The sequence below is a fragment of the Odocoileus virginianus genome, chromosome 32, assembly GCF_023699985.2.
Source record: "Odocoileus virginianus isolate 20LAN1187 ecotype Illinois chromosome 32, Ovbor_1.2, whole genome shotgun sequence".
Taxonomy (NCBI): Eukaryota; Metazoa; Chordata; class Mammalia; order Artiodactyla; family Cervidae; genus Odocoileus; species Odocoileus virginianus.
The window spans coordinates 17,637,843-17,659,939 of record NC_069705.1 but is presented as its reverse complement, the minus strand read 5'-3'; the positions used below and the strand labels follow the sequence as shown (position 1 = coordinate 17,659,939).

The 22,097-nt window shown below is 39.2% G+C and overlaps 1 protein-coding gene across 1 annotated transcript in view; it reads right to left on the bottom strand.

Moving 5' to 3' along the window:
- Positions 1–22,097, bottom strand: part of GTF2E2 (general transcription factor IIE subunit 2) — a 79,971-nt gene that overhangs the window by 35,301 nt on the left and 22,573 nt on the right. Inside the window, exon 3 of the mRNA XM_020879072.2 lies at positions 21,611–21,702. Coding sequence (XP_020734731.2) covers positions 21,611–21,702 — 92 coding nt within the window. The remainder of the gene's footprint in view (positions 1–21,610; positions 21,703–22,097) is intronic.

Here is a 22,097-nt window from a genome sequence, read left to right as displayed (position 1 = left end):
GCTGGATGAAGCACAAGCTGGAATCAAGACTGCCAGGAGAAATATCAATAACCTCAGATATTCAGATGATACCACGATAAAGGCAGAAAGCAAAGAGGAATTAAAGAGCCTCTTGATGAAGGTGAAAAAGGAGAGTGAAAAGGCTAGCTTAAAACTCAATACTGAAAAAACTACAATCATGGCATCTGGTCCTATCACTTCACGGCATCCCATCACTTCGTGGCAAATAGGTGAGGAAAAAAGGGAAATAGTGACAGACTTCATTTCTTGGGCTCCAAAATCACTGTGGACAGTGACTGCAGCCATGAAATTAAAAGACACTTGCTCCTTGGAAGAAAAGCTATGACAAACCTAGATAGTGTATTAAAAAGCAGAGACATCACTTTGCCCACAAAGGTGCATAGAGTCAAAGCTATGGCTTTTCCAGTAGTCATGTACAGATGTAAAAGACTATAAAGAAGGCTGAGTGTTCAAGAATTGATGCTTTCAAACTGTGGTGCTGGAGAAGACTCGAGAGTCCCTTGGACAGCAAGGAGATCAAATCAATCAATCCTAAAGTAAGCCAACCCTGAATATTCACTGGAAAGATTGATGCTGAAGCTGAAGCTCTAATTGTCTGGCCACCTGGTGCAAACAGCCAACTCACTGGAAGAGACTCTGATACTGGGAAAGATTGAGGGTAAGAGATGGGGGCGATAAGAGGATGAGATGGTTGGATGGCATCACTGACTCAACGGACATGAGTTTGAGCAAACTCAGGGAGATACTGAAGGACAGGGAAGCCTGACGTGGTGCAGTTCATGGGGTCACAAAGAGTCAGACACGACTAAGTGACTGAAAAACAACATATTAATTATATGGCATTCTGAAAAAGCAAAACTATGGAGACCATAAACAATTTAGTTGCTGGTAAGGGTTCTCTGGTGGCTCAGATCGTAAAGAATCTGTCGGCATATGCAGGAGACCCAGGTTCAATCCCTGGGTCAGAAAGATCCCCTGGAGAAGGGAATGGCAACCCACTCCAGTATTCTTGCCTGGAGAATTCCATGGATAGAGGATCCCGGCGAGCTACAGTCCATGGGATAGCAAAGAGCTGACATGACTGAACGCCTAACAGTTTCACTTCAAGGGTGAAGAGGAATGGAGACATAAACAGGGAAAGAATAGGAGGATTTTTAGGGCACTGAAACTATGCTGCACGATACTGTAAGTGATGGATACATTCACTACACATCTGTCAAAACCTACAATCCGTGTTAACACCAAGAGTGAATCCCAAAGTAAACTATAAACTTCAGGTGATAACAATGTGTAGGTTCAAAGATTTTAACAAATGTACCACTATTGTGCAAGATACCCATAGTGTTGGATGTTGTGGGGATGGGAGAGGAGACACACACACACACACTTTCTGTCCAGTGTTGGATGTTGGGGGGATGGGAGAGGAGACACACACACACACACACACACACAACACACACTTTCTGTCCAGTGTTGGATGTTGGGGGGATGGGAGAGGAGACACACACACACACACACACACACACACACACACACACACTTTCTGTCCAGTGTTGGATGTTGGGGGGATGGGAGAGGAGACACACACACACACACACACACACTTTCTGTTCAGTTACGTTGTAAACCTAAAAAAGTAAAATCATGTTAAAAACTTTTACTTACATACATACACAAACACACACAGAATGGTATGTTATTTAGTAACAGAAGGAAATCTTGCCATTTGCAACAACATGGTTGGACCTTGAGGGCATTATGCTAAGGGAATTAAGTCACACAAAGACAAATACTATATGATATCACTTATATATGAAATCAGATAAACTTACAGAGAACAAATTAGTGGTTGCCAGAGGTGGCATGGGGGATAAGAGGGGATAAGAGAAAAGCAAAATGGGTGAACGTGGTCAAAAGGTACAGACTTCCAGACAAGTAAGTCCCAAGGACATAATGTACAACACAGTAACTATAGTTAACTATACTTCACTGCATAATATATACATATATCAGATCATTACGTTGTACACCTAAAACTAACACAGAGTCAATTATATTTCAATTTTAAAAAACTAAAATGTTTAAAAAAAGCTTATGTTAAAAAACACGTAGTATGAAATCTTTTATAAAGCAAGGGAGAAAAACAAAAATACATATTCCTACTTTGTTTCTACATGAAGAACCACGAAAAAGTCACAAAAAAGCAATAAATGAGACCACCTATAGGAAGTAAAGCAGGAGAGAAAGTAAATAGAATTAGAGCCAAGAATAAGACTTCTTCATTTATACCTTCTCATATTGTTTTTCACATTCAGCGACATATTACTTACTCTAAACAAAGAAGAGACTTAAAAAGAAATATTCCAGGCCCTAAGCTTCATAACTGTTGGGCACGTTTTTGAGCCTCTCTGGGCTTCAGTCAGGCCACTATACAACTAGAACAAAAATATTTCAAAGGTATGTTTAGAAAGCATATGAAGATATAAAGCCTGCAACTTCCCTGGTGGTCCAGTGGGTAAGACTCTGTGCTTACAATGCAAGAGGCACGACATAAGTTCAATCCCTCGTCAGGAAACTAAGATACCACATGCTGCATAATGTGGCCAAAAAACAAAAATATCTAAAACCGAACACATACCATGAAGAACCATTTATTGAGCATTTGCTGTTAATTCATTCACTTACTTGATAACTCCCATATGCCAAAAGCATTGCAGTGAGACACACAATGAGATGCAAACCACTTCTGCCTTTCAAGAACTCCCAAAATAGGGTCAGAGCTAAATGTACATATATGAAAGTTAGGTATATAACTATCTGCCCAAAAAACAGGAACACTCAGAGGAAATGAAAGAGAAAGCTGAATGGGGACAAACCTCTGAGTGGTGACTAGAAAAACAGGAAGGAGCCGCAGCAGTGGTACTCAGCAGGCTCCAAAGCCAAGTACACACAATCTAGGGTCGACCCGCCTGAAAGCTTTATTAAATTGTCTAATTTAAAATTTCTACTTAAAAATTATGCTTTACCAATACTGAATGTGAACTGACACCAGAAGACTGGCTTCATGTCAGATGACCCACATTTCAGATGGTGACGTGTGTGGAGGAATCCTGAGAAAAGAGTGGGAATCCCACGTGACAAGGGGGTTGACTGACATGACCTCACTCATTCACTCTTAGCCTTCTGCAGCACACTACAGTTTATCTGTTGTAAGATTCCAGCACTGCGGTGAGTTTTTTTTTAAAGACCTTTAAAATAGACTGTACAATGATTTTATTAAGCTATTAAGGAACATCCACTTAAAACTGAGTCACAAATTTGTTTTACAAAAAGCCAAGTGTTTCAAATTTGACAAGCTCCAGCCTGTTCAGGGTGGTATAGCCGTAGACAAGTGTTTCAAATTTGTTAGCTGTTTCTAAGATTACAGAGGTTATTCATAGTTTGCTAACAATTCCTTCAATGTAAAACTAGCATTTTAACAAAGTGTGAAAGTAACAAAGCAACTATTTTGGAAAGCAATTTATGAACAAAGAGCACTTTGAAAAAGAACCTTTAAGAAATATTTCCATCACTTTGTGACTTCAGAGTTTAAAATATTTAGGAATAAAAACTCACACCTGCCTATTTTCAAAATTTTAGAAATTTTTTATTTTTAAAAATGCTTCCAAACAAAACCCTTCAGTGAGTTTCAAATCAATACATCAAAAATATAAAAACTTATAAATCCTTCTGACATATTTGCATGAATTGAATGACATAAGCAAAGATGGAAATGTACTAACCAAATTGCCTAATGAGTCGACAAGAATATTTAAAAAAAACTACAAAAATTTTTGTAATGTAATACTGTGACTGTGTCACTAGAGAATCCCCTCCCCCAAATACTGCATCCTCTCCCCCAAGGATATCCATGTCCAAACCCCTGCAACCTGAAGTGTGACCATATATGGCAAAAGGGACTTCACTGATGTGACTAAAGATCTTGAGATAGATTACTGTGGCTTACTGCATGGGCAGTAATCACAAGTGTCCTGGGGAAAGTCACAGTGAATGTGAACAGTAGAAGATGCGACAATGGAAATAAGAGGCTGGAGAGATGGAAGGAAGGGGCCAAGTGTCAGGAAACACAGCTGGTTTCCAGAAGCTGAAAAAGGAAAGAGAACAGCAGGTCCCCTAAGAGTCTCCAGAGGAACCACCCTGGCTACAGCCCAGTGAGGCTGACTGTGGACTTCGGACCTACACAACTGGAAGATAACAAATTTTGTGTTATTTTAAGCCACCAAGTTGGTGGTAATTCGTTAGAGCAGCAATAAGAAACCATAAGTATTTTCCTCCCTGCAGATCTAAAAATCTATGTATTTATAGCTATGAAAGCAAATTAAAACCCAGGATCCAAATACACTAAACTTAATTTTTAAGACACAAGTCACTTTACAGAAAAAGCTAAATGAAGATTTTCAGACATGATGAATGACATATTGCTTTCACTGAGCAAAAGAGCTATTAAGAAAACATTTAATCGCGACTTTTAAAAATTCCTAATTCTGTGCAAGTTTAAAACATACACACTTTATCTGTGCAGTAGTACATTAGCACTTATAAAAAGTGTAGGCCAGAAAAATTTAATTTCGGGGTGACTAATCAAAAACAGGTGGAGACTGGGACTTCCCTGGTGGTCCATTGGTTAAAATCTGCCTGCCAGTGCAGGGGACACAAGTTCGATCCCTGGTCAGGGAACTAAGACCCCACACACTGTAGAATAACTAGGCCCGTGTGCCACAACTACTGAGCCCGTGCGCCTACAGCCTGTACTCCGAAACAGGAGAAGTCACCTCAACAGGAAACCCTCGCGCCTCAGCTAGAGAGTAGCCCCCACTCACTGCAACTAGAGGAAGTCCATGCACAGCAATGAAGACCCAGCACAGCCATAAAGAAATAAAACAGGTGGAGATCAGTGCTGCATTTTGCACTAGTAGTTTGCTTACTTTGGATATATGTAATATATTTGTACATATTTTGGATATATGGACCTGGAAAAGCCTAGCCTAAAGGAGAAGGAATAAGGGAGTTTAGGGTAATTTTACTTGTCTAAGGACAGCCAAATCAAGTCCTTCAAAGTAATTATTCCATATTCTTCATTGCCACTAAGTAATCAAATTTCATATATTTTCCTTAATTTTCTTAACATTAAAAACTTCTCCCCCACTATAATATTTTGTAAAATTATCAAAAAGCTAAGTTAAACTGGAAACACAAGCAAGTAAGAATGAAGACAGCTCAAGAAAAAATTTAGAAAGCACTAGCCATGTCCGTTATTACTCGTTTTAATATTTAAAATAAGTGGGACTTTTAAAATTAGAAAAGTACAAAGATGGAATACTCAGTATATGAAAGCCTGACCATTTTCAAACTATATAAACAGAGAAGCCAAAAAACACAGCTATCAAACTGTCAAGGGAAAAGATGTAAGAAAATATGAGTGACCAGCAAAGAAAAAAAAAAGAACAAGAGATATAAATCTGAGAAACTTAAAATTACTTTTATTTCTTGCTCTTAGATCAAGAACTAAGAAAAATGGGGGAACACATAGAGAGAATACTCAATACTATAAAGCTAAAGACTTCAGTTTTCAGTGAAGAGTATTACACATCTTTGTTCAATTTCTTCCTGGTTATTAGATGATTTTTGGAGTACTGCACTTCGAAATTTTACTGTCTAACTTTCTTGTTACTTTGCAGAGACTGATTTTAGCAACACTGACTCTATACGTCGCAACCCTATTAAACATACTTAATTCCAGCAGTGGGCAAACTGTCTTGGCTTTTCTACTTACTTAATCACGACTACGGCTTTACTTCTTCCTTCACAACTGTTACATTTGTCACTTCTTTTTCTTGCTTTATTGCACTGGGTAGGACTTCCAGCATAGTACAGAAGTGACAAGTATCTTTTTATGACTGCTGAGGAAAAGCATTATTTCACCATAAGCATGGAGGTTTTCATAGACACGCTCCCATTACAGGGTTTCCCCACCATTGTTCCACAGAAATCGAGGGATCCATAAGATGTCACTAGGTGTACCATAAGAAATTATGATTTAAGAAATGATTTACAGGAGCAAAAAAGCAGCTCTGCTCATATAACAGGAAATTTGGGGAAAATTCTAAACAAGGAATCTTCCATGCTGGGACCAACTGCCCCCTTCTGATCTGCTGTTGTAAATGTTGCAAAACATGATGACATAGTAATAAAAGTAAAATTCTGTGAGTTGTTCATATTTTTTGAGACATTTTTTGCAAAGTTAGTATTACTTGTTATTTTATCCTTTTTTAGCGACTGTTTTATAAACATGTCCAATAGTTCACTGTGATGATTTCAACACAAGAGAAGACTCTACACATGGACATCACCAGCTGGTCAACACCAAAATCAGGTTGATTATATTCATTGCAGCCAAAGACGGAGAAGCTCTATACAGGCAGCAAAAAACAAGACCGGGAGCTGACTGTGGTTCAGATCATGAACTCTTTATTGCCAAATTCAGACTTAAATTGAAGAAAGTAGGGAAAAATCCTTAGACCATTCAGGTATGACCTAAATCAAATCCCTTATGACTATACAGTGGAAGTGAGAGATAGATTTAAGGGACCAGATCTGATAGAGTGTCTGATGAACTATGGACGAAGGTTCAAGACATTGTACAGGAAACAGGGACCAAGACCATCCCCATGGGAAAGAAATGCAAAAATGCAAAATGGCTGTCTGAGGAGGCCTTACAAATAACTGTGAAAAGAAGAGAAGCGAAAAGCAAAGGAGAAAAGGAAAGATATACCCATTTGAATGCAGAGTTCCAAAGAACAGCAAGGAGAGATAAGAAAGCCTTCCTCAACGATCAATGCAAAGAAATAGAGGAAAACAACAGAATGGGAAAGACTAGAGATCTCTATTAGAAAATCAGAGATACCAAGGGAACACTTCATGCAAAGATGGGTTCGATAAAGGACAGAAATGGTACGGACCTAACAGAAGCAGAAGATACTAAGAAGAGGTGGCAAGAATACACAGAAGAACTGTACAAAAAAAGATCTTCACGACCCAGATAATCACGAAGGTGTGATCACTCACCTAGAGCCAGACATCCTGGAATGTGAAGTCAAGTGGGCCTTAGAAAGCATCACTATGAACAAAGCTAGGGGAGGTGATGGAATTCCAGTTGAGCTATTTCAAATCCTGAATGATGATGCTGTGAAAGTGCTTCACTCAATATGCCAGCAAATTTGGAAAACTCAGCAGTGGCTACAGGACTTTTTGGAAAAGGTCAGTTTTCATTCCAACCCCAAAGAAAGGCAATGCCAAAGAATGCTCAAACTACCGCACAATTGCACTCATCTCACACGCTAGTAAAGTAATGCTCAAAATTCTCCAAGCCAGGCTTCAGCAATATGTGAACCGTGAACTTCCAGATGTACAAGCTGGTTTTAGAAAAGGCATAGCTCCAAAGAAGACATACAGATGGCTAACAAACACATGAAAAGATGCTCAACATCACTCATTATCAGAGAAATGCAAATCAAAACCTCAATGAGGTACCATTACATGCCAGTCAGGATGGCTGCTATCCAAAAGTCTATAAGCAATAAATGCTGGAGAGGGTGTGGAGAGAAGGGAACCCTCTTACACTGTTGGTGGGAATGCAAACTAGTACAGCCACTATGGAGAACAGTGTGGAGATTCCTTAAAAAACTGGAAATAGAACTGCCATATGACCCAGCAATCCCACTCCTAGGCAAACACACTGAGGAAACCAGATCTGAAAGAGACACGTGTACCCCAATGTTCATCGCAGCACTGTTTATAATAGCCAGGACATGGAAGCAACCTAGATGCCCATCAGCAGACGAATAGATAGGAAAGCTGTGGTACATATACACAAAGGAATATTACTCAGCCATTAAAAAGAATGCATTTGAACCAGTTCTAATGAGATGGATGAAACTGGAGCCCATTATACAGAGTGAAGTAAGCCAGAAAGATAAACACCAATACAGTATACTAACGCATATATATATATAGAATTTAGAAAGATGGTAATGATAACCCTATATGCAAGACAGAAAGAGAGACACAGATGTATAGAACAGACTTTTGGACTCTGTGGGAGAAGGTGAGGGTGGGATGATCTGAGAGAACAGCATCGAAACTTGTATATTATCAAGTGTGAAACAGATCGCCAGTCCAGGTTGGATGCATGAGACTAGTGCTCAGAGCTGGTGCACTGGGATGACCCAGAGGGATGGGATGGGGAGGGAGGTGGGAGGAGGGTTCAGGATAGGGAACACATGTAAATCCATGGCTGATTCATGTCAATATATGGCAAAAATCACTACAATATTGTAAAATAATTAGCCTCCAACAAAAATAATTAGGGAGAAAAAAAAGAAAGAAAAGGCAGAGGAACCAGAAATCAAATTGCCAACATCAGTTGGATCATGGAAAAAGCAAGAGAGTTCCAGAAAAACATCTATTTCTGCTTTATTGACTATGCCAAAGCCTTTGATTGTGTGGATCACAATAAACTGTGGAAAATTCTTAAAGAGATGGGAATATCAGACCATCTGACCTGTCTCTTGAGAAACCTGTATGCAGGTCAGGAAGCAACAGTTAGAACTGGACATGGAACAACAGACTGGTTCCAAATAGGAAAAGGAGTATGTCAAGGCTGTATATTGTCACCCTGCTTGTTTAACTTACATGCAGAGTACATCATGAGAAACGCTGGGCTGGAAGAAGCACAAGCTGGAATCAAGATTGCCAGGAGAAATATCAATAACTTCAGATATGCAGATGACATCACCCTTATGGCAGAAAGTGAAGAAGAACTAAAGAGCCTCTTGATGAAAGTGAAGAGGAGAGTGAAAAAGTTGGCTTAAAGCTCAACATTCAGAAAACTAAGATCATGGCATCTGGTTCCATCACTTCATGAGAAATGGATGGAGAAAACAGTGGAAACAGTGTCAGACTTTATTTTTTTGGGCTCCAAAATCACTGTAGATGGTGACTGCAGCCATGAAATTAAAAGATGCTTACTCCTTGGAAGGAAAGTTATGACCAACCTGGATAGCATATTTAAAAGCAGAGACATTACTTTGCCAACAAAGGTCCATCTAGTCAAGGCTATGGTTTTTCCGGTGGACATGCATGGGTGTGAGAGCTGGACGGTGAAGAAAGCTGAGCGCTGAAGAATTAATGCTTTTGAACTGTGTATTGGAGAAGACTCTTGAGAGTCCCTTGGACTGCAAGAAGATCCAACTAGTCCATCGTAAAGGAGATCAGTCCTGGGTGTTCATTGGAAGGACTGATGCTGAAGCTGAAACCCAATACTTTGTCCACCTCATGAGAAGAGCTGACTCACTGGAAAAGACCCTGATGCTGGGAAGGATTGAGGGCAGGAGGAGAAGGGAAAGACAGAGGATGAGATGGCTGGATGGCATCACTGACTCGATGGACATGGGTCTGAGTGGACTCTGGGAGTTGGTGATGGACAAGGAGGCCTGGTGTGCTGCGATTCATGGGGTTGCAGAGAGTCGGACACAACTGAGCGGCTGTACTGAACTGAAGATTTCTGAAAGTGAGCTCCGTGATAGAAGAAGATTCAAGCCTAAGCCCATGAACAATCCTTATCAGGTTGTTGTTGTTCTTTAGTCACTCCATTGTGGTCGACCCTTTGCGACCCCATGGACAGTAGCCCACCAGGCTCCTCTGTCCATGGGATTTCCCAGGCAAGAATACTGGAATGGGTTGCCATTTCCTTCTCCTGGGGCTCTTCCCAACCCAGGGATTGCACCTGCGTCTTCTGCATTGGCAGATGGATTCTATGCTACTGTGCTACTGGGGAGGCCACTCTAATCATTAGGTTGGTAGAACTATAATCTTCTAAGCCATCTCACTGCACCAGTGCAACAAGAGATACCAAAAGAGCCTACCATTACAATGAGAGTTAGTAATCAATGCATTTTACCAAGGCCTGATAATCCATGGGGTCCTATTCCATTATTCACCACCATGGCAAACAACTTATAACGGTTCAAGCAAAATTGAAAAGACACTTAAGTAGAAATAACAGGCACTGGAAAAGTCAAGGTACTTACCATTTTAAATAGCTGTTGGAAATCTCAAACCAAACAGAGTAAAAGTTTCGTTTAAAAAGTTACATTCAGTGAAAAGGCTCAGGAAGCAAGTTATAATAAAACTTATTACTCAGAAAAGGGGGGTTGGAGGATATCCCACTGCTAGCAGGAACCCTAATAACACCATCACATCAAAGGACAGTGAGTAAAATGCTCACTATGAGAAACTGAAAAGTATCAAACAGTTTAAGTCAACGAACTGATGACGTATCACATGATGCTGATGAGGCATATTTAATAAACAGGGAATCAACAGCTTGTCTATCTAGGCTGACAAACCAACAGATTTCACCAATAAATGTCATGCAGTAACATCTGTCAAGTTTTTAAATGATGGTGAATTTCAAGAAAAACTTTGCTACTGCAAAGAACCACCATGAGGAAGCAAAGAGAAGGACATTTAAGGTGGTGTCTTTATATCTGGAAACAAAGGTCTGTCTTGGAGGAACCGTGCTGGTATTCTTATTGATGTGTCCGATCAATGGCTGGCTCAGTACAAGGTTTTACCTCTCGTTTAAAAACACACACACACACATACTTATAAATAATGATGTTACCACAACACACTGATTTCTTCAGAGAGGTTCCAGTATCAAAAACCTTTGGAAATGAAAAATGTCTTAAATAATGGTACAATAATGGTCTGCTTTGTTACACAAAGACCAGTACACTTGGGCACAGAAATCTGCTGCTGCATACAGAAATCCAGTGGCTTAGCAGATTTCTCTCAAAGAACATTTAAGCTGACAGGTGAGTTACAGAAGTGCTTTCAAGAAAATAGGAAACCATACTTCACTGAGTGCTCTGAAGATGAAAAAGGACTGCAGGAATCAGCTTTCTTTGCAGACTTTTTTTTTTAATTACACGAACCAGTTGAACAAGTTTCTGCAAGGCTCTAGAAAAAAAATGTTCTGACTTACAGTGACTTCTGATTTTCAAAAGAAAACAGAATCTTTGGAAAAATCATGCAGCAAAAGGAAATCCTGCTATTTGGGTTTGAGAGCGAGGAAGGATGTCACTAAGTCTCAAGCGTTACTGAAATGTAGATGAAGAAGGACGACATGACAAAAATCAAACAATATTTTCCCTCCTTTTCAATGAAAAAGTACGCCTGGCTGAAGGACTCTTTCTCTGGCTCATCTGCTCATTTGTGAACAAGTAAACTGCCTACCTGAGTAAGGTTAAAAAAAAAAATTACAGGAGCTTCCCTGGTGGCTCAGTGGATTGGATCCCTGATATGAGGAGATCCCACATGCTGAGGAGCAGCTAAGCCCGTGTGCCCCAACTACTGCAGCCCTCGCATCAGAGAACCCACACTCCACAAGAGAATCACGGCAGTGAGAAGCCTGTACATCACCACTAGAGAGCAGCCCCCTCGCCGCAACTAGAGAAAAGTCCATGCAGCAACGAAGATCCAGCACAGCCAAAAACAAACTAATTTTTAAAAACTAAGAAAAACCTGAAGTTTACCTATACTACCAACTTGCATTAGAGTTGATATCCTTTCTGGAGAGGCGGAATCTCACACACATAAAGAGTAGGCTAATAAATAGGGCAAAACACATAAAAAGAAAATCGTATTCTCTACTTAAATGAACAATTATTATTGGCTATGACAGTCACAACTACAGATTAAGTAACGTACATGAGCTGTAGGTGTAATGATTTTTTAAAATAAGAGCTCCCTGAGACCTACAACTTATTTCAAGGCTTCCTTCAGAGTAACAAGATTGTTGCTGCTGCTGCTAAGTCACTTCAGTCATGTCCGGCAGTCTATGAGTTTGAGCAAACTCTGGGAGATAGTGAAGGACAAGGAAGCCTTGTGTGCTGCAGTCCTTGGGGTCGCCAAGTCAGACATGACTCAGCAACTGAACAACAAGATTGAGAAAGGCCATTCTATTGTCCTAAGGAACTCTGCTTCTATTACTAACTTGTTACAAGTTTTTATCATAAACGGGTATCAGCTTTTATCAGAAGCATTTTCTGTATCTAAAATGATCCTATGATTTTTCTTATTTGTTCTGTTAATACGACTCATACTGCTGCTAAGTCGCGTCAGTCGTGTCTGACTCTGTGCGACCCCATAGACGGCAGCCCACCAGGCTCCTCTGTCCCTGGGATTCTCTAGGCAAGAACACTGGAGTGGGTTGCCACTTCTTTCTCTAGTGCATGACAGTGAAAAGTGAAAGTGAAGTTGCTCAGTCCTGTCGGACTCTTCGAGACTCCGTGGACTGTAGCCTACCAGGCTCCTCCGTCCATGGGATTTACCAGGCAAGAGTACTGGTGTGGGGTGCCATTGCCTTCTCCGGACTCACACTGATTGATTTTCAAATAGTAAAAACTCTAACATTCTTAAAGTAAACTCTACTTCATCATGACATAGTATACTTCTTAGATATGAGTGGATTTGGTTTGTTCCTATCTTTTTAAGGATTTTTACACCTGTATTTATGAGAGATACTGGTCTATAACTTAAATTCACTTAAAACTGTAAATAAATCCAGGTTCTTGACCCAACCCTGCTGTCAACCAAAGATGTGCCTATGAGTCAAGTCATTTAATTTCTCTAAACTTCAGAGTTTTGAAATTCAAATATGATTGTCTGAATTAATTCAGACAGAAGCTAGCCCAGTGGTTCTCAACCGTCAGTGTGAATCAGAATCACCTGAAGGGCTTGTGAAAACCCGGACTGCTGAGCTGCACCCCCAGAGTTTCAGATCAGTAGACCCAGGAAAGGGCCCAAGAATATGCACTTCTTACAAGTCCCCAGGAGATGCTGATGCCACTGGTTGGAGAATGACACTTTGAGAACCACTGAGCTAGGCTAAACCACACTAATGTTTTCAACATGATGTTTTATATAACTGAGGTACAATCACCTAAAGGGGTAATATAGTGAGATCAAGACAAAAATCATTCGATCAAAAGCAGAGTACACCATTAACTTGCCATCTGAGAATCAGAACAGTGTCTCATATGGAGCTAATGGTGTCTGCTGAACCTTCTCCATATAATTTCTACTTAATTCTCATTAAGCAATTAAAGAGAGCTCTTCCATCAGTGAATGAGTAAACTATGAGGAGCATTTTGTTTTGCCTTGTTTTTTTTCTAAGTTCCTGGCTTTATCAGCTTTTCAGAGTCGAAAACTTTTCTAGAAAGCGTTTACAGATTATCTTTCACATGTACTCTTTCCCTTTCAAAACAGAGCCACCCTCTTTTTACTAAAAAAAAAAAAAAAAGTTATAACTCTCACCTTCACCCAGAACTTATAATGCATTGCCTGAAGGCATACTAAAACTCCAGGGACTCAAAAAAAAAAATGCTGTTTGGGTGAAGCCTTCATAAATGATAACTGAAGTATCATACACTATCCACTATAGACAGGGCTTCTGGTTTCTTAAATAGGACCCTGGCTAGGACATTCTAAATTCTGAATTCTGATGAATTACAGTTTGTGGGCAATTGAGAGCCAAACCTTTCAATAACTCTCTCTCTTCCACCTCCACACACCCCACATTCATGCCATACTGTCCAACAACACATTGCTTTTAGGGGAGAATCTCCAAGGAAAGGAACCATTGACAAGAAACCTCTAATGATAAAAGTAAACTTTTTTCCAAGTATTTTCAGATAAGTAATCTCTTCAGTAATTCTCAAAATCCATTCCTTGAACATTTATTAGCTTGAAGGAAAAGCACATTTAAAGAAATGAAGAAAAATCAGTAAAGGAGGTTGATTCTTTTCAATGTAACAAATATTTTCTGGGACTACCAAAATGTTCAAATTATGCTACATAAAATGCACAGACAAAAACCACATATGAACTGTTTTAGACTGAATGTGCATTATTCAAGGTGGTAGTTAAAACCTACTCAATCAAATCATACCATAAAATTTTTATTCTAATTAGTCAATTCTCATTACAGCTTTTAAATAATATTTCTACCTCCTATTGAAAAAGTAAGTCATAGCTAGCTATAAAACCAATTCGTTTTTAGCAAAAGTATCCTTCTCCTTCATTAATCACCCCAAACTAAAATTTACAGTTATTTCTGAACCATTCCATTTATTTATAACTAAAGGCTGAATACTAGAGATTAAAAGGTACACAAACATTTAGAAAAGGAGTAACACGATTTAACACACCCTTGCTTCATAAACATTTGATTATTTCATTTTTAACATTGCAATGTAACATGATGGCAAACCACATATTTATTTTTTCAATTTTTATAAAAATGAACAAATTCATTCTTTTTATGCATGTAATTTTAAACTCAACTACCTTAGTAGTATCTGTTAGTATTCATTCCATACTATATTTCTCAGTGATTATTACTTAAAATATTAACCTTTTTATTCAAACTTAATAGTGAAAGATCGTTAAGATTACTAGACCTTAGAAGATGGCGCTCATCTTCTCCTGCGAGAACACTAAAATCTCAACTAGCTCCTGCACAATCTTCAAGAGGAGAATGTTGGAACCCACCAAAAAGGATACACTATGTCCAAGGAGCCACAGCAAGATGACAGGAGGGACACAATCACATTTAAAATCAAATACCTCACACCGGCCAGAGATGCTTGGAGGTCACAAACAAAACCTTGTCGGCACCAGAACCAGGGAAAGCAGCAGTGAGGCCGACAAGAGACTGAGCCAGACCTGCCTGTGAGAGTTTCAGTCTCCTGCGGAGGCATGGGTCAGCAGTGGCCTGCCGTGGGGACAGGGGCTCTGACAGTAGCAGTCCTGGGAGGCATGACTTGTAGCTAAGTCCTCTCGGACGACGTCACCATCAGCCCCTATAAATATAGACCCACCAGGATGGCGAAACACAAACTGGAGAACAATTATACCAAAAAAGTTCTCACACTGTTGCAAAAGTTCTAGGTCCCACAACAGACTTCCCAACCTGGGGATCCAACAAAGGGAATGAGAATCCCCAGGGAATCTGACTTTGAAGGTCAGCAGGACTTGATACAGAACTTCCACAGGACTGGGGAAACAGAGACTCTTGGTGGGCACAAACAAAACCGTGTGCTCACCAAGACCCAGGAGAAAGGAGCACTGACCCCACAAGAGACTGAGCCAGACCTGGCTGTGAGTATCTGGGAGTCTCTGGAGGAGGCATGGGTTGACAGTGGCCTGCCGTGGGGTCAGGGACACTGACTTGCTGGCATAAGTCTTTTTGGAAGAGGTCAGAGGTCGCCATTACTGTCATTACCCCTACCATAATTAGGCCTCAGGCCAAACTAAAGGGAGGGAACACAGCCCCACCCATCAGCAGAAAACTGAATTAAAGATATACTGAGCAAGGCCTTGTCCACCAGAGCAAGACCCGGTTATCCCCACAGTCAGGCAGTCCCTTCCATCAGGAAGCTTGCACAAGCCTCTTATCCTCATCCATCAGAGGACAGACAGAATGAAAACCATAATCACAGAAAACTAGCCAAACTGATCACATGGATTACAGCTTTATGTAACTTAATGAAACTAAGCCATGCCGTGTAGGGCCACCCAAGATGGACAGGTCATGGTGGAGAATTCTGACAAAACATGGTCCACTGGAGAAGGGAACGGCAAATCACTTCAGTATTCTTGCCTTGAACCCCATGAACTGTATGAAAAGGGAAAAAGCTGTGAAACTGAAAGATGAACCCCCAGGTCAGCAGGTACTGGAGAAGAGCAGAGAAATAAGCTTCAGAAGGAATGAAGAGGCTGGGCCAAAGCAGAAATGACTCACAGCTGTGGACGTGTCTGGTGGTGAAAGTAGACTCCGACATAATAAAGAACAATACTGCATAGGAAACTGGAATATTAGGTCCATGAATCAAGGTCAATGAATGTTAGGTCCATATCCAAGGTTTGGTTGTGTTCAAATAGGAGACAGCAAGAGGGAACATGGACATTTTAGGAAATCAATGAACTAAAATGGATGGGAATAGGTGAACTTAATTTAGATGGCCACTGTATCTACTACTTGGGCAAGAATCCCTTGGAAGAAATGGTGTAGCCCTCACAGTCAATGAAAGAGTCTGAAATGCAGTATATTTGGATGCAATCTCAAAACCGACAGCATGATCTCATTCCAAGGCAAACCATTCAATTCCACAGTAATCCAAGTCTATGCCCCAACCACTAATGCCAAAGAAAATGAAGTTGAATGACTCTATGAAGACCTACAAGACCTCTGGATATAACACCAAAAAAAAGATGTCCTTTGCATCATAGAGAACTGGAAAGCAAAAGTAGGAAGTCAAGAGATACCTGGGTAACAGGTAAGTTTGACCTCAGAGTACAAAATGAAGCAGGGAAAAGACTAACAGAGTTTTGTCAAGAGAACATGTTGGTCAGAGCAAACACCCTTTTGCAAAAACCCAAGAGATGACTCTGCACGTGGACATCACCAAATGGTCAGTACCGAATACTGACTGATTATATTCTTTACAGTCGAAGATGGAGAAGCTCTATACAGTCAGCAAAAAGAATACATGGAGCTGACTGTGGCTCAGATCATCAGCTCCTCATTGCAAAATTCAGGCTCAAATTGAACATAGGGAAAACCACTAGCCATTCAGGTAGGTACTAAATCAAATCCCTTATTATACAGTGGAAATGACAAATAGATTCAAGGGATTAGATCTGATAGGCAGAATACCTGAAGAACTATGGACTGAGGTTGGTGACATTGTACAGGAGGCAGTGATCGAAACCGTCCCCAATAAAAAGAAAGGCCAAGAGGCAGGTTGCCTAAGGAGTCCTTACAAATAGCTGAAAAATGAACAGAAGCGAAAGGCAAAGGAGAAAAGGAAAGTTATACCATTTGAATGCAGAGTTCCAAAGAAGAGCAAGGAGAGAGAAGAAAGCCTTCCTCAGTGATCAATGCTAAGAAATAGAGGAAAACAATAGAATGGGAAAGACTAGAGATCTCTTCAAGAAAATTAGAGAAACCAAGGCAACATTTCACACAAAGATGGGCACAATAAAGGACAGAAACGGTATGGACCTAACAGAAGCAGAAGATATTAAGATAGTAAGAATACACAGAAGAACTATACAAAAAAGGTCTTTATGACCCAGATAACCACGAAGGTGTGATCACTCACCTAGAGCCAGACATCCTGGGATGTGAAGTCAAGTGGGCCTTAGGAAGCACTACTATGAACAAAACTAGTGGAGGTGATAAAATTCCAGCTGAGCTATTTCAAATCCTAAAAGATGGTGCTGTTAAACTGCTGCACCCAATATGCCAGCAAATTTGGAAAACAGTGGCCACAGAACTGGAAAAAGTCAGTTTTCTTTTCAATTCCAAAAAACAGCAATGCCAAAGAATGTTCAAACTATCACACAATTGTGTTCATTTCACATGCTAGCAAAGAAATGCTCAAAACTTATAGACTTATATATTTCCAGATATATAAGCTGGACTTAGAAATGGCAGAGGAACCAGAGATCAAATTGCCAGCATCTGCTGGATCACAGAAAAAGCAAGAGTTCCAGAAAAACATCTACTTCTGCTTCATTAACTACGCTAAAGCCTTTGACTGTGTAGATCACAACAAACTGTGGAAAATTCTTCAAGAGATGGGTATACCAGACCACCTTACCAGCCTCCCGAGAAATCTGTATGCAGGTAAAGAAACAATGGCTAGAACCGGACATGGAACAACAGACTGGTTCCAAATTGGGAAAGGAGCATGTCAAGGCTGTATATTGTCACTCTGTTTATTTACTTATATGCTGTGTATATCATGCAAAATGCTGGGCTGGATGGAGCACAAGCTGGAATCAAGATTGCTGGGAGAAGTATCAATAACCTCAGATATGCAGATGACACCACCCTTATGGTAGAAAGTGAAGAGGAACTAAAGGGCCTCTTGATGAAGGTGAAAAAAGAGAGTGAAAAACCTGGTTTAAAACTCAACATTCAAAATAGTAAGATCATGGCATCCAGTCCCATCACTTCATGGCAAACAGATGGGGGGAAAAACGGAAACAGTGACAGACTTTATTTTCTTAGGTTTCAAAATCACTGCAGATGGTGACTTACAGCCATGAAATTAAAAGACGCTTGCTCCTTGGAAAACAAGCTATGACAAACCTAGACAATGGATTAAAGGTGCATTTAATTTCATGGCTGCAGTCCTTGTCTGCACTGATTTGCTGACAAAGGTACACAGTCAAAGCTGTGGTTTTTCCAGTAGGCATGTAGAGATATGAGAGTTGGACCATAAAGAAGGCTGAGCACCAAAGAACCGATGCTTTCAAACTGTGGCGCTGGAGAAGACTCTTGAGAGTTTCTTGGACAGCAAGATCAAACCAGTCAATTCTAAAGGAAATCAATCCTGAATATTCATTCGAAGGACGGATACTGAAGCTCCAATACTCTGGCCACCTGATGCAAACAGCCGACTCATCGGAGAGACCCTGATGCTAGGAAAGACTGAAGGCAAGAGGAGAAGGGGATGACAGAGGATGAGATGGTTGGATGGCATCGCTGACTCAATGGACATGAGTTTGAGCAAGCTCTGGGAGACAGTCAAGGACAGGGAAGCCTGGCGTGCTACAGCCCATGGGGTCACAAAGTGTTGGGCGACTGAACAAAACAACAACAGTAAAAGATATTTAATGATTAAAAAATAAGTTTGATATATACTGTTGGCCCAAGAGTAGAAACTAGCTTTATTAACCAAGAAAAAATTTCCATAAATTGAATATGTTAAACCTTCAACATGACAGCTTTGGCAAAGATATATTTATAAACATAAAAATATTTCATTAAAAACTGCATTGGGAAAACTGTTGAAACTAGCATTTTTATTTTTCAACTGCTTCTGAATGTATGAGATTAACAAAAGTGCCTGAACGGAGAAGAGGAGGAAACTGATATAATCACTTATTTATTGAGTCTCAATAAAACTTTTTTTGACTTATGTCGTAGAACTAGACAAATGGTTAAGGACAAGGTAACAAATTCTTTGGCTAATTAGGTGATTCCCATTCTTTTGCATTCAACAAAACTGAAGGCGGACCTCAGAACTGTCAACTGAGAAATGATTGATGATAAGTCACTATGTGATTTTTGGCACACAACCGGTAAGGTTTTCTACCACAAAATTTCTATTAGAATAAACATATTTATTATCAATAAACATATTTATATTTCAGCACTACAAAATCCCAAAATAAGACCAGAAATTGATGTCAAATCCTATTTCATTCTATTAAAAAATATTATCTCCAGATACAAGAACCACTGGAGAAAGACAGCTCCATTTATTTCAGTAAAAATTGATTTGTTGTATAATTACATACAAAGTACATTTTAATCAAAATTTTAATGTATTTATGTTATTCCAAGCAACTATGTGGTAAGAATAATTGTAACTCAAACCAGAAAATATTTAACCCTTATGGTCACAGGGAAAACATCCCTTATTGCATATACACAGTGCCGTGACAAAGGAGTTTGATAGATGCTCAATAGAAGATTCCTGAACACTAAAATATGTAAAACTTGCATAAAATTCGGCAGGAGTAACAGACTACCATATAAGTTGAAAGGAAAAATAATTAAAATTTCCAACCACTGAAGTTTGTTTTTATATTTTTAAAAAATGGCATTTAGATTCCCTAAGATAAATTTAAGAGTGCTCTATTTTATTTAAAATATTAAAGTATGCCAGTAATTTCATCCTGTGTCACTATGCATACTTCTGTTAAAACAGAAATAGACTGAACATGGAAAACAAACTTGTGGCTGCCGAAGGGGAACACAGTGGGTAGGGGGGAGGTGAGCAGGGAGTAACAAGAGTTTGGGGTCAACAGATACACACTATTTAGTACCCTATAACGGGAAAGCCATCTGAATCACTTTGCCATACACCTGAAACTAATACAAACTGTGAAAGTAGAAAGTTAGTCACTTAGTCGTGTCCGACTCTTTCTTCAGGCAAGAATACTGGAGTGGGTCAATTCATTTACACAAAAATTCTGCTGAAAAATTATACTTATCAATTTAACTATGTACAAAGGAACACAGTTTTTCAAAACTGTTTCGGGGAACATTTGAGTAAAAATTTTAAGATCGCTGTTCTAGATTAACAAAGCTATAAAGTACCAAAAATATGAGATGTAAATGTCAGTCTCTCTCAAAAGGCTGATAGCCTCAAGGGCATACATTCGTCTGGGTATTCATACTATCCGTGCCACAATTAGCATAGAGTATTGTTGTTCAGCTGCAAAGTCATGTCCAACCCTGCAACCTCATGGACTGTAGCACACCAGGCTTCTCTGTCCTCCAGTATCTCCTGGAGTTTGCTCAAATTCATGTTCACAGAGCTGGTAATGCTACCTAACCATCTTATTCTCTGCTGCCCCTAACAGGATACAGTAGGTTTTAATAATTGTTTACCATGTGAGGGAATGGATGGATGGAATGAAAGATGAATGCCTAAATATCAGAGTATATTACTCAATAATGGGAAATTATAGATTTCTACCAAAAATTAAATACAAACCACAGATTTCAGATATAGCCAGACAGATACCAAGTTCTCTTAAATTACAAAAGAAAAGCCTTCACATAAATCTGATTTATATACTAAGGAACAAACAGCTCAAACATGAAATAACAACAAATATATCAGTAGTATTTTCCATGACTTTTGAAAGAGGTGCAAGTACTAACTAAACAGAATATGAGTTTGGCAGACAAAGAGGTTAAATCTGAAATCACTTAAACATTTTATTTTTAGCTAAATGAAATTTCACTTTGATACAGTAAGTTAGGGCTTAGAATCTTCAGTAAAGCCAAAATGTTGTATCATCAAACTTCAAAATCTACTTCCAAAAATACTAAATCTCCCATCAAACATTAAATTCTAATTCTTCTGAAGTCAAAGCTTTTCTAAGACCCTCAGTAAATCTTGATTTTTCCCCTCCAAGATGTAGAAAAGCCACCACCACCATCTCCCTGAACTATGTAGTGTTTTTTACTTCTCACCATCAATGGAAGCAAGATCCAGTAAATCATTCACATTTTTTCACTGCTTTTGCCAACAGGTATTGACTAATTAAGAGACGGCTATCTCTACTGTCTGAGCACAATTTTATTAAGTGAAATGGTGGGCTCATACTGTGTACTTCAACTAACATTCTATACTGTAAATAAAATATACTTAGACGACTCACTGCAAAGCTAACTTGCTACAACGTAAAAAGCTTGAAGCGTTAAATATTTTTTTAGTTTTACTGAGGTATAATAGGCATACAATAAACCACATAGTGAAACATACAATTTGATAAATTTTGACGTGTATATACAAATTTACTTCTGAAAATTCCAATCCCCCTTTTCTGCCAAAAACCAAAAGAATTTTTCTTAGTTGAGAAAAGTACTTACCTTCATGTAATTCACAATCTTAGCTAGAACACCAAACTTATATCCAGAGCTTCCTGATAGAGCTTTCAAATTAAATGATCCATTGCTATGATCTGAAAATGAAGTTCAAGAAACAATTACAACATTTTCATATTAGATGTGATTATCTACTTTTAAGCAGCTAAGATGATTTTAAATCTGGTAAAATATTTATTGAGTTTTCCTATCTAGAAAATTCCACCCTGTGAAATTTTGGTGATAAATTCAAAATCTTTACATGTGTAGTAACTATCTATTTTCTGAGGATGGAAACAAAGTATAAATACTTCAAAAGCATTAGAATATATTTATTTTCTAAGCACCTTTAATCTCACCTTCCTTAAGTCTGACTAGATTTCCTCCAAAACAAGAGGACAATACAAATCACAACCTGATCCATAGTGCTTTTCTAACAACCTTAAAAAACCATGAGAAGTGAGTAGATTACTTGTAAGGGATAAAAAGTTCA